The sequence below is a fragment of the Cebus imitator genome, unplaced genomic scaffold (assembly GCF_001604975.1).
Source record: "Cebus imitator isolate Cc_AM_T3 unplaced genomic scaffold, Cebus_imitator-1.0 Scaffold392, whole genome shotgun sequence".
Classification (NCBI taxonomy): Eukaryota; Metazoa; Chordata; class Mammalia; order Primates; family Cebidae; genus Cebus; species Cebus imitator.
In genome coordinates this window covers 325494-339483 of record NW_016107707.1, presented here as the reverse complement: position 1 = coordinate 339483, position 13990 = coordinate 325494, and the positions used below count along the sequence as shown (strand labels likewise).

Genomic DNA, 13990 nt, shown 5'->3' with positions numbered 1-13990 from the left:
TGTCATTGAAAAGAATACATTCTGCATTACTACGTAAGAAAAGCAAACCTACACGCATCTTCCAACTTTGATTGTTTTCTGACTCAACATCCAATAAATTTCAAACATAGAAGCTTACCATTTAAGTAGAACTGTTTAAAATGCTGGGCATTCTAATAAAATCTAATTGAGCTTACTTGATAAATGACCTCAATTTATCAAATCTCTTTACTTGGTAACCAAAAATACTTTCTCTCATGATTCAAAATCAGACATATCTGGTGGGGTACCAAGCATATTAATTGCAGTAAACAGTGAATGGAAAACCCCAAATGATTGACCCCCTCTCCCAGACCCTCTCCACAACAAGACTCCCAGTCTGGGCCAGGCAGTTCATTCTCTCTACCTACTTCTCTCCTTTGTGGCACAAGGTATGATGGAAGGTGCTAGAAGGAGGTAAAGACCAGTGGACAAGCATCTCTCCTGGAGAATCTTACTGTGAAGATTCATGCAAAGACCAGCTGGGCTGCCTGGTCATGCCCTCCTCCCTGCCGCGTCCAGGGCAGGTTCAGGTTACCCCTTCTTGGGGATAGTGAATGGCCCCTCTTTCCCCACAGGTAGCCCAGGGGACGTGCTACTGCCACGGCACCTGTTTCAGCCACACCTGAATTTATCTGTTGGGCTTCTCCTGCCATATCCTCTTGGTACAATGGGAAACTCTGTCTCCCAAACCAAGGAAGGTTTCCCTTGTCCTAAAGACATGCAGACACACTCTGTCATTTAAAGAGTTTTGCTGCTGGACATTCCATGGAAAGATAATAGAAAGGACAGATACAGAAGAGAAATGTCAAAACCTTAAAGGTTTAACATTCCAGGTGCTTTTGAGATATAAGCTCCATTAGAATTTTCCTTCTGCTGGATAAAAAAATAGGAAAATGCTCTCCCAACACCATGGGTCTCCATGAAGGGTCTTCTCCCAGGGTAGGTGGTATGATCTGGGTCCATTACCATCTCCAGGCACTCTCCATTCTAAGGAGACCACTCCGTCCAGTGGAGGACAGATGAGGTCACTATCTGACCACTTCCAGACCAATGCTGCCTGTGAACTACGGGGAAGACCCCATGGTGACACCCTTCATCCTACGACTATAGGATGCAGTTGGTTTAGAAGCACTGCCCCCCCCGGGCTCATAGCACACTTGCTGCAGTGTGGACGCTCCTGCTAGGAGCTGACGGGACAGGAGTGTGTGGGCCACGGAGGAATTGGAGCATTGAGTGACTCCACTCCGTCCCCAGCCCCTGAGCTGCAGAGATTCAGCACTGGGACTGGACAGGCAGAGGCTCAGCATTGCTGCTGTGGGCACCCTGTGTGTGCAGCGAGGCTTAGAGGAAACCCCAAGATGTGTTGCAGTGGCCGAGGGAGCAGTTACTCACAGGATCTAGGCGTTTCCATTACAGACTGCCCTAAAGGAGATGGAAATCATTGCCCGGGGACGCTCCCTGCGGCCCCTGTCTGCACTCTCAGTCCTCAGAAATCTATGACTTTCTACCTAAAAATCACTCTTCCTTCTTGTGACTTAAAGAGTTAAGCTGAGATTCTTTCGTGTGACATACAGACAAACAAAAAAACCTTACTGGTCTGGATCTGCTTTGTGTTTCCACCCAGCACCAGGTGGAATTTCTGTTGACAAGAGGATAGGAAGTGGTCATGGTGGTGATGATGATAGTGACCTCATCTGACTCAGCCGTGGTGTGTGCTGGGAACGGTGTTTGCCTTTCTCAGAGTACTTCAGGTACTCTTCAAGCCTTGGCTTGTCATGTTTTTGCTGCATTTTTTCTGAAAAACTTCTACTCATTCTTTGAGGCACCATGCAAATGTATCTTCCCTCTCACCTTGTGTGGTAGTTTGATGGCCGCTGTTAACAGATTACCACAAATGTCATAGCTTCTTATCTCATGATTCCGTTAGGCCTGACATGCAGGTACAGCGGGACTTGGCGGGGCCCTCGCCTTAGGGTGTCAGGAGGCTGAAATTAAAGAATTGGAGGTCTGTGCTCCTTTCCTTTTCACAGGCCCTGGGGTTAACTGTGCTTCCGGGATGGTTCAGGTGCTTAGTCAAATACAGCTCCCTGTGCCCGTAAACTGAGGTCCCCACTGCCTTGGGCTATCAGCGGGGGCCCGGATTTGCTCCTATCAGCTGTCTTCTTCCTTCTTGTGTTTTCCCTCTAGCCTTTCCATCTAGGGTGACTCCAGTCCTCAGGCTCTGAGTTCCTCTGCTTTTATCTCTGACTTTTTCTCCTGCTTCCAGTTGGAGAAAGTTCTCTACTTTTGAAGGTGTGATGGGGTTGGGCCCCCCTGGACAATCCAGGCTTCTCTTCCTATCTTAAGGTGTATGCCCTGAATGACATGCATGAAGTGACTTTTGTGAAGGGCAACATACTCACGGAATCTGGTGAGCATTGTGAGCTTGGTACCATGCAGCGAATGAGCTCCCTGCCTGATGTGCTGGAAGCCAATACCATGGCAGCAGCTTTTGAGAAAATAAAAGTTGTATTGTGAGTCAACTGGCAAGGAGATAGGAGGAAATTCTTAAGTTTCCTCGGGAACTGGGGTTTGGGCAGGTTTTACAGGGGTGGGGTAATGAGGCATGTTCTGATGGGATCTTGCAATGGGGTGAGGCTGAGAGGTGTGGGCGGACTCCAGACCTCAATCTGATTGGATGCTGGATCCCGCCATGTGGCGTTTTCTTCTTAATTCAGTCCTCACTCTTCAGTCTGAGCACTTAGGTTCCATCCACGGTTGTATGCTTGGTTCATCTGGGCATGCTCAGGTTACATGACCTTCAGTTCCCAATCCATGGCAACTGGAAACAATTCACCGTTTTATTAGACAAGATTGAGCCACATTGAGCTGATTCTGTGGTTACAACCTCCCAGGGGGCCATTACCCTATTGACCACGTCACCTTCCCCAAGCATAATGAAGTGACCTAGAGTGGTGTTACCAAGCCTGTAGACACCTGGGAGTCCTCTTTGGTGCCTTTCCACCAGAGCCTCAGTGGTTCCTGGATGTGTGCAGCCCTTCCTGAGGCCCAGCACCCTTGAAGTCAGGGGCCATCCCACCAACAGTCCTGTACCTACCTGGAACCCCACTCAGGCCCAGCACCTTCTCAGTCAGGAGTCCTCTCACCTCCTGCTCATCTAGCTGGATGCCATTGAGGAAATTAAAGTGTATACAGAAGGTGGGAAGACACAGATGAATACGGCAATAAATTATTCCTATACAACATAACTGGTTTTGTGAAACGTTCACAGAGGATGCCACAGACACTTAATCTAGTACTGGAACACGGGGTAGGCTTTCCACAGCTAAAAATAGGACCAAAAAAAAATGGCCCTCCAGGCAAAGAAAGGGAAGACAGATGGGGAAGCATGGGGCTTGCTCGAGAGAGCCCAGGGGACTGTGGAATGGCCCTTGGGGCTGTGGCAGGGATGGGTCCTACTCAGGGACCGGAGGCTCCCGGTTCATTTCAGAAAGGATTCCACTGGAGGCCCCAGCCCAGTTCTGTGAAAGGTTGAAAGTTCCAGGGCAGGCCAACCCACAAACAAAATGGACCTTTGGCATCGTCGTGAGGCAGCTGAAGCTGTATTTGGCTCAGAATAAAATACTGTCGCTATAAAGCCTGGCTCCATTGTGGGAGGAAATTTTGTCTATTTTGCGTATAGCCCTTCCAAAAGAAGCCTCCTGCCAGAACCAGCACTGATCAAGGAGAGCCTACTTGAGTTGGGGGGTGGGGTGTCTATATCTGCTCCACTGAAGCCATCAGGAGTGTCCTTCAATCACAGGACTATTCATGTGTTTCTCTGTTGTAATTTGGGTGTGTGATATCATCAAAAAAGGGAACAAGATGACTTCCAAAGACAAGTGGGGGAATATAGTTTTTATTCAAAGCATAGTTGTGAAAAACGATTAGAGCACCTCAGTTAACATCTTGAAAGTCGTTTGTACTTTAATTTTTTCAGTAAGGATTTGTATCCATAATGTGAAGTTGCAATTTGAAAAAGCCCCTCCCCTTTTTCCATCTAATCTCATACAGGAGCATTTGTAGATCGAGGAAATAAAAACCTCTCAACTGCAATTAACCTCCAAAAGGACATTTTCCAATAAAACAGGTGCTGGATTTGACAGATGTTCAGTTTCTCATGAAGCATGTAATGTGATAGCATGACATCCTTCTCTCCGGGTTCTGCATAGGAACATTGGATTGATTGGCATGCTGGCTGTCTGACCATGCGCACGTTCCTTCCAACTAGGTGGATGCTCATGGAAACATTCTGTTGACATCGCTGGAAGTTCACAATGAAATGAATGAGGTCGCAGGCGGCGTTGGCGATACCAGGAATTCAGCAATATCCTTTGACAACTCAGGAATCCAGTACAGGAAACAGAGCATGCCTCGAGAAGGGCATGGCCGATTCCTGGGGGACAGAAGCCTCCCGCACAAGAAGACCCATCTACGGAGGAGGTCTTCGCAGCTCAAAATTAAAATACCTGATCTAACCGATGTGAATGCCATAGACAGATGGTCCAGGATCGTGTTTCCATTTACTTTTTCTCTTTTCAACTTAGTTTACTGGCTGTACTATGTTAACTGAGTGACTGTACTTGATTTTTCAAAGACTTCATTTAACACTGAGTGAAATATTACTCTGCCTGTCAAGTTTTTATACCTGTACACACACAGACACACACACACGCAGACACACACATATATACATACGCAATTGTATATATATGTGAACTTTCTCAGCATATATATAACATACACGTGTATATGAGGATGTATGTGTATATGTTTATGCACACAGGTGTCAGTGCCGTGTGTATGGAAGACAAATGCACATACATATATACATTTTGCAGCTATGGACAATTTACCACAGGATGCATATTAAAGAAAGTCATAGTTTTTTTCTTTTATAATTGAAAGGGACAAGTATCATCTAAATATTATGCCTTGAGAATGAGGGCGTGAAACACATCATCCCCAAATGTGTCTTTTATTATCATAAGTTAGATGTTTTAGTTTAAAAATCAGAAAGACATTCTTAATCTTTGAAAACTCATACAGTGGTATTGCTAGTTTAAAATGAGTCACCTACTTCATACCCTCTTGTTCAGTTTACTAAGCAAAGGCTTCTTGGCTTTTCTGGTGATGGGGTTTGTTTTCATCGGGTGTACGTTTTCCGTAACGGTTTAGTGGCTGGGGTGAGCTGCTGGCAGTGCGCTTACCTGTTGTCTTAAACGTAGATAGATCCCACGTTGATGTCTGAAGGACCGTCTTTTGAAAGCCCATCAGGAGTGAATGGCATCTCATTGTAAGTACTCTAATATACAGTGTGTAGTTCTTTTCTGTTGTTCACTTGGAGTGGACCCAGCTTCACTGTCGTGTGCGAACGCAGTGACACGTTTGGCAATGACATTTCAGTCACTGAAAATGTGCTCTACATCGTGTATGGATTTCTAGGCCTGATATCCAACAGAAAGCATAGACGTCTCAGGTTATTCGTTACTCTAAGGTAAAACCATCTAGGATGATTTTCCCCCTTGCAGTTATGTTACCAGTCATTCTTATAACATCGTATGTTAATAGAAAATATATTTGCATAATATGCATATATATGTATATTTACCAAGGTTTTGTTTCTTACGCTTGCTATCATGGCAGCATGCAGTGTCATATTTTCCTTTATGTGATGTAACTACTTTCTGTTACCTAGAAATTAAGATTGAAGCTAAAACACTTCTACTGTTCAGTTTCAGAAACTAAGAAACATCCTCATGCCTTTATTTCTGTATCTGACATACTTCATAAGCACATCCAACTACTCCTAGACTGACTAGGATTCTGCAGGAACACACCCCATACACACCACGCGTCACCCAGCGACCCATGACCGTTCTCTGAGGCAAAGGAGGGCAACCTGGCAGCAAACACGGTCACTGTTGGTTCCTTCTGATCCACAGCCTCATCAGTATTTGGACTTTTTAAAGCTCGTAGAAACAAGACAAGGTGCACCGGTTTCATAGACGCAACCTTAACTTACTATTTAGATGAGATCTTTCTAAAGAAAAAAAAAGAGATGATATATTTTTTGTAAACAATATTTCTATCACAGGCATCCATAAACTGAAATGACTACAGTTGTGCCAACAGGTGTCACAGTGAAGTTGAGCATTTGGAGAAAAAAACAAAAAGCAAAATTTGCAGGAAGAACTGCTAAATTAGTACTTTATCCCAAAATGCCACGTATGCCTCACCCTCTCTGTTCTATCCAAAACCAAGGACGGGAGTCTAGCCCCGTGCTCCAACAGCTGGCCCCAGTTGTCTGGATGTAGGCAGAGGCACCACCCTCCCCGAGGATGCGTGTGGTGTGGGCCGTCCGCATGAGCTGACCACTACGTGATTTTTCTTTGGTGGCCGTAACAGCCTTTAATTTGTGGGCATCTGCAACAGTTCAAAACCCACCATCAGATAAAACATAATCCACAAACTCTCACGCCGGAGGCAGTTACCTACTTTTAGACCCTTCTCCCGCCTCCGACCCTGCCGTTTTCCTCCTGGTCGCTGTCCTCCGGTTTGATTTTCATTTGGAGACGAGCCAGGGATTTCTTTGACCTTGGCTTTTCTCTGACGTTTTTTTCCATGGGTAACAATGGGGGATCCTAAAAGTCAGACAGATTGGGAAAAACCTTGTAAGTGGCCTTATCATTATTATCATATTAAAGAAAAACAATACGTTTGCAAAGCCCTTATCCCTTTCAATACTTCAGGTATCTTTTTCTGTATCCAGTAATTAAAGAGGTGAGGTCCGCATACAGAAAAGGGACCCCCAAAATGCAAATGGATGTGGACAAAAACAGTCCATGGTCGATTTAAGTGTATAATTTATACTATTCAGAACTGTGACATTAATTCTTTCTGGGAGAAAAGTGATTTAAAACTGTTTCGATGCATAGTTGAGGTACCCAAATATCACAGGCAGAGACCCCATGGGGCTCCAAAGAGCTGCAGGCTCCTTCCCAAGGTTTTCTGGATATAAATTTGCATGGTATAGTCATAATAGCTTTTGAGCTTTTTATACGCATTTGGCACCAAGACTGGGATCCACAACTTTGTAGACACTGCGATGAAGTTAACATATTAGCTATACTATAAATAGTGTTTGTAACTACACACACACACACGTACACACACACACAAATACACACATATATTCTGTAAAAACAAAAACTTTTTAAGATCCTTGGGTATGTGTTTGCTTTACTCCATTTCAGAAGAAAATTACTTTTCTTCTAACAAAATTATTTTATAGCTTCTCCATTTTTAAAACTTGTGAGAGCATTGAGAAGAGAACTCTGTGCTAACAGAAGCGAGTTGAATTGGAGTCTCTGTTGTGTTAAAATGACCTCTGATTACTCCACAGTAGTTCTATGAGCCAGTAACTGAGCCGCGTTGAGGAATTCTGAACCTGGACCTCTGACATTGTTAGGAGGTGGCTGTTACCCACACCCAGACCTTGTGAGTAAGGAAAGAAACGTTTCATTGGGGACATAATGAGATTTCTTTCTCAACAACTGAAAGTAATAAAAAGTTAATTTCTAAGTAGTCCTGTCTTTCCAAAATGTGTCATAGGGGCTCAAGATCTACAAAAGAATCTTGTTACGACAGTTTGTTATTATGCATATTCAGATGTGCTTGAGATCATGCAAGAGCCCTGCTACGTAACTCCCTGCAGAGAAAGACTGACTTGAGTAGTCCTTAAAACAAGTGTTACCCCTGTTCATCAACCCCGGGACTGTGGCGGGGCCTCACTGTCTATACCATGCGACATCCATTTCCCCCGAATCTCACATGAACTAGAAAGTATGTCATGATAATATTTCCGTTAGGTTTGGAAGCGACATGTACATCTGCAACATCATGTGTTTTTAATGCCAGCACCCGGAGCTTTGACATCTTCCGTCACTCCCTCCAAACGCAGCACTGACATTGTTACCAAGGAGATCATCTCCAAGGTGATGCCAGACAAGACCGGGGCTGGTTTTAAGGGGACAGGCACGTTGCAGTTGTAGGTGTTCATTTTCAGCATCGAGTAAATAATCCATTGGTGTTTGTCCCACAATGGTGTGTTCTAACTAGAATGTGTCCAACTTTGAATCTCCTGGCTTGAAAGTATAAACCATCACATAATTCTTATTTTTTAACTCTCCACTGAAAACCAGTCCATATCTCTGGCCATTGTATGTAAGCAAAACTGAACAATGGGTGAAATATTTTGTTACTCTTGGAATTGACTCTGGCTCTCAGTGTGAGCCATTAGAGTAACATCGAATCTTGGGGCAAAGAGCTGCCCAGGTGAATTAAATTTTTCCAGGACACTAGCTAGTGTGCCTTGGATTGATTACCTCTTCTACTGCATTGAAAGGTGCCGTGTTTTCCTGAAATACTGAATTCCCAACACCTGGGTCAACAACGACCTCCCAGAGAGTGGCTCCCGTATGCCTCTCCCTAGGACCAACCCCGTGAACATGCTTTGTCACGCGTGTCTCATGTTCCCACTTCACAAGTCAGTGAGTGTGTTTAAGGTAAGTACAGGATTATTCTAGTAGGAATAGGCGATCGCTGTCATAATCAATTCTCATGTTGATTTCATTTTATTGTAAAGATAAATTTAAACCCGGTTTTGCTTAAGCACATCGATGTAATTTTTTGGTATTATTTGACATGAAAAAAAAAAACAGCAAAATTGAGTGATAGATACAATATGAAACTTGTTGATGAATGAATTCAAATTTATTAAAAAAGAACTAACTGACTTAAATGTGAAGACTGATTTTTCTTTTTTTCCGTGGCTGTCTTGTGAAGATGGTGTGGTTATTTTAATTCTAGTCATTCTGAGTAGCACAGGCCCATTTGGGCCCAGCTGAAAGTGAAGAGAAATATGCCCTAAATTGCCTGCATATCAGACAATTGAACTATGACTTTAAAAAAAGAAAATCACAATTTACTCTGAACTTCAAAAGACAGCTAGACGCACAAAGATCTAACTTGTCCCTGTCTTCATATAGGTATTTTAAGCAAGAAATATTTTTATATTAAAGGTCAGGGAGCCAACCTACAATACGCTCTGGCCAAGGTGGTATTGATCCTTATATTGAGTTCTTGAGAAAGATAAGGCAATTTCTTTGTTGTTTTTTTTTCCTCCAGTGAGAAAGTATCAAGCAATGTCTTAAAACTAATTAATTAATTCATTCAAATCCTTGGACACTTTAGACTAGATAGAACTTTTATTGAGAAATATATTTCTAGGCCTCCAGAGAAGCTGTTGGTTCACCTGCAAACACCTGAAAAGGAAAGTTCCCCACTGGTGGTTTAAGTTTCACAAAATGCCCTCAGCTGGTGAGTGTGTCATAGCAGGTTTCCTTCCAAATTTCCTTACTCTGAAGCAAAATCATGCAAACTCTTCAGGAAATGTTTACAGGTCCTGTTTTCCTTCTTTGTTTCCATCGTATGATAATTTTTTTACATTCCTGGTCTACTTGGGGACCCCAACTTGGACATATTCCACACTCATTCTTCTAAGGCTGTAACATCACGAATGGGACACTTCTCACCCATTTCATTAGATTAAAACCCTATCCATCCCAGGGGACAATCTTAAATTACCATAACCACGGAAGAAGGGATTTTCACATGCTGACTAGATTTCTTAAAGCTTTTCCTTTAAAAAGCATCCTGCTTTTAATTAGTGGAGGAGGCCTCCCTGCATGTCGGCTCCAGTGATACCCAGACCGTCTCTGCAGTCTAGTCAGTCCTGCCCCATGGCTGCCCTGCCCACACCCACGTGTGACACCATTTTACAAGTCCTGCTCTAACTTCCTTTTCACCAGCTTCTAAAGGATAGGGATCATCAACTCTCCTATGAATGGGAACATTATTCTTCAAGGAAGACAGACTCTTTGGAACCTGTGATACCATTTTTAAGGTAGGACATGCAGCCCCATGTTACTAACCCAGCAATGGTCATTGATTGAGGTACTCCTGGTACGAGAGGGACTCTGCTTCGTGGCCCTTAAGTTTTTGCAGAAACTATTTCCAGTTAGAATCAACAGGCAAGCATTGCAGAGGGTACTTGTGAGTAAAATGTGATTCACTGAAATGGCATGTTGGGTGTGGGTGTGGGTCTGTGCCTTTTGAAACCAAATAGGAAGCTAGTTAGTGGCTCTCATGGCCAGGTAATGTTAAGAAAATGTCTTCACAACTTAATCTCCATTTCCTGTTTCACTAGATATGGGCAATTGTCTCTTGACTCTCCATTTTTTTAAAGATACAACGCCCCCATCCTTCCATCTTTCTCCTTTTCCACCTCCTGTCTTCTGTTTGCTGTAACTACAATTTTACATTATCAAGGTGGAAAGCATTTACACTGAGGTTATAAAATTATATTTCAGTTTTTTGGTTTTTTTTGAGATGGACTCTTGCTCTGTCGCCCAGGCTGGAGTGCAGTGGTACAATCTCAGCTCACTGCAACCTCCGCCTCCTGGGTTCAAGTGATTCTCCTGCCTCAGCCTCCCAAGTACCTGGGATTACAGGCACCTGCCACCACGCCTGGCTGATTTTTGTATTTTTAGTAGAGACAGGGCTTCACCATGTTGGTCAGGCTGGTCCAAGCCTGACCTCATGATCTGCCCACCTTGGCCTCCCAAAGTGCTGGGATTACAGGTGTGACCCACTGAGCCCAGCCTATATTTCAGTGTTTAATATTATGTTTACAGATTGATCCTAAAAGTTGAAAACTAACAACAACTCACATTACTGAGCTTTATTATATAAATACGGTTCAAGATTTAGTATTTTGTTTGAATGTATAAACATTAGAAGATGAATAAACACAGAAATACTGTAGTGCTTTTAGCCTGGAAAGTGGGATTCATTGATGGCATGTAACAAAAGAGATATTCTGTTAGCTGATACTTCATTGTCAAGATCGAGAACTTTTACATCGGCACTCTAACTATACTTGAGCCTTGAGGGGTTTACTTATAAAAAATTCTAAAAGTTAAAACCGAATTAACAACTGTGATGTTACTAAGATTATAGAAATATTATTGAAAGCAGAGCTAAGCATTTTGCTTGAGTTTCTTTCCCACCTTTAGAAATCCAATGTTTCAACTTTGGGCTATTTCAAGGAGAATATTCCTAAGATACAAGCCAAATGAATTATTTTGCTTGCATTCCTTCCATTGATCCAAACCACATAACGTTTATGTTTGCATCAAGAGCTTCTTAAGTTTCATTTCACTCTGTCACCCACAAATACCTATTTTGGGGTTTCTAATTTGCATTCTGTTTTAATGAAGAAAGACGTATATGCTTTCTTGACTGTGTGCCTGTTACCACCACTTCAGTCATTAAATTTACTGTTGGGAATCTTTTCCATTCTCCTTCATGAAAATATTCTTCTTGGCATTGACTAACTTCCTGTACAAATTAGAATTGCTGCAAACTAATTCCTCATGATAAATCTCGTCCTGTGATTTATTTTTACTAAACTCCTATATTCCATGATTTTCAGATGTCATTCATGTTTTTCCTTTTTCTGGTTTTGTCCCCATTTTGCCTAAGTTCATCTTCAATTAATGTCTCAGGAAGGGCATAGATGATTGGAGATTTCAAGGCTTCATGCGTCTCTTGACTGTTCCCTTGGTCCTTCATGTTTAATTGGTAGTTAGCTAGGTATTGACTTGTGTGTTGGAAAGTAATCTCCCTAGAACTTCAAAATCATTGTACCATTGTATTTTATCATTCAATGATGCTGATAACAGGCTGATATCAGATGATCTAATTTGCTTATAGGTGAGTCACCCCCCAACTTCTCATTTCCTCACCATCCCCACCCAACCAACCCTGGCCGAGTGAGGTTTTTCTGGTATTTTATAAAGGTAAATTTAGTATGAATCTTTTGTTTGTGATGTTGGATCCCGGGTGAAACTCTCAGTCTAAAGATCTGTATCTCTTAGCTCTAAACATTTTTGTTTTATTACTTTTTAGAAAATGTCTTCTGCCTCTTACTAGTCTGATTTTGCAGTTAATGGTTTGATTGTTAATATATAATCTTTCGTCCTGTTCTAGATTTTTTTTTTTTTTTGGTCTGTTAGCTATGTTTTCTGGGAATTTTTTCTTTTATCTTTCAGCAATTCTATTTTATTTTCTAAATGGCATTTTTAAATTATAAGTGGCACACAGAAAACACACATGTTTAAAGTGTATAATTTAATAAACTTTGACATCATGAGACAATCTTCACAATCAAAATAGAAAACATTCATCCCCACCAAAATTTTACTAGCACCACTTTGTGATATCTCCACCCCACTCTAAGCCTCCCAATCCGATCTCCAAGCAACAACAAATGTACTTTCCACAATTGATACACTAGGGATAAGTTTGCATTTTCTAAAATCTTATATAAATGAAATCACATTGTACACACTCTTTTTTCTCTACCCTTCGACTCAGCATAGTTATTTAAGATTCATCCATGTTGTTGTGTGATCAGTAGCTCAGTTGTATTGCTGAGTTGTATGCATTGCATGACTGTACCACAATTGGTTATCCACTCACTTGTTGATAGACATTTGGATTATTTCTACTTTGTGACTCTTGAATATAAAGCTGCTATGAACATCCATCCACAAGTCTTCGCATACTTCTGTGCTTTCATTTTTCACTTGATCTTAGCCAAAAGGCCCAGAAGTGAAATGCTTTCTTTTTTCTTGGGTAAAGACACAAGAAAGGATCTTATGGTGGTATACGTTTAACTTTTTATGAAACTACCAAACTGTTTTTCAAACTAGTTTTCACCATTGTACATTTTACCATTTGTGTATGAGAATTTCAATTCCTCCACGTATTCTCCAACACTTGGTGTGGTCAGTCTTTCAAATCTTAGCCATTCTAAGAGTTATATCGTGGTATTTCTTTTGTCTGTAACTGGCATTTTCTTCTTAAGCATCTTTCCCTATGTTTACTTGCCTGTTTACAGCATCTGTACATTTTTAAATTGGTTTGTTTCTTATTGTGTTTTGAGAGTTCTCTACATATTTTGGATGCAGATTCTTTATAAGATATATACTTTGCTTTGTAACTTTTCCTTCTATTCCTTGGTTTCTCTTTTTATTCTCTCAACAGTTTTTCAGAGAATGTAAGTTTTTAATTTTGAAGGAGCCAAAATTTTTTCTTATGGGTGATGCATTTGTTCTTGTATTTAAGAAGCCGTTTCCTAAACAAAGGTCCTAAAGACTTTTCCTTATATTCTAGAAGCTTTATAGTTTTAAGTATCACATGTAGATTTATGATACATTTGAGTTAACATTTGCATATATTGTGAGATATAAATGAAAGTTCATTTTCTACATATGTATACCCGATTGTTAAATACCATTTGTTAAAAAACAAAAGAAAATCCATCCTTTCCCTACTGAATTGCCTTTGCATCCTTGCTGAAAATCAATTGTGTGTGTGTATATATATGTGTCCATATCTAGACTCTCCTGTTCCAGTTGGCTATGTTGCAGTCAGAACCACACTGTCTTAACCTCTGTGGTTTTATGATAAGGATTAAAGTCATGTAGTGTTAGTTTATCCAATTTGTTATTCTTTTTCAAAGCAGTTTCAGCTATTTTAGGACCTTTTCATTTCCATATGAAGTTTAGAACTGGCTTGACAATATATCCCAAAAAAAAGAAGACTTCTGGGAGTTTGATTGGAACTGCATTGAATTTATAGATTTGTGGAGAACTGCCACCCTAATGATGTCAAGTCTTCTGGCCCATGACCACTGTTTATCTGTCCACTGTGCATCATGGCAGGGTTCCTTGGCCTTGGCACATTGACATTTCAGACTGAGTAACTTTTGTTGTGGGGAACTGTTCAACAGCATCCATGG

General features: G+C 41.5%; 1 protein-coding gene across 3 annotated transcripts in view; it reads left to right on the top strand.

Moving 5' to 3' along the window:
• Positions 1-8859, top strand: part of GABRB3 (gamma-aminobutyric acid type A receptor subunit beta3) — a 344831-nt gene extending 335972 nt beyond the window's left edge. For all 3 annotated transcript variants that reach the window (XM_037731338.1, XM_037731339.1, XM_017508495.2), the window contains one exon: positions 4292-8859. In XM_037731338.1, the coding sequence (XP_037587266.1) occupies positions 4292-4633 (342 nt within the window). In that variant the 3' untranslated portion in view covers positions 4634-8859. The remainder of the gene's footprint in view (positions 1-4291) is intronic.
• The last annotated feature ends 5131 nt before the right edge of the window (positions 8860-13990 follow it).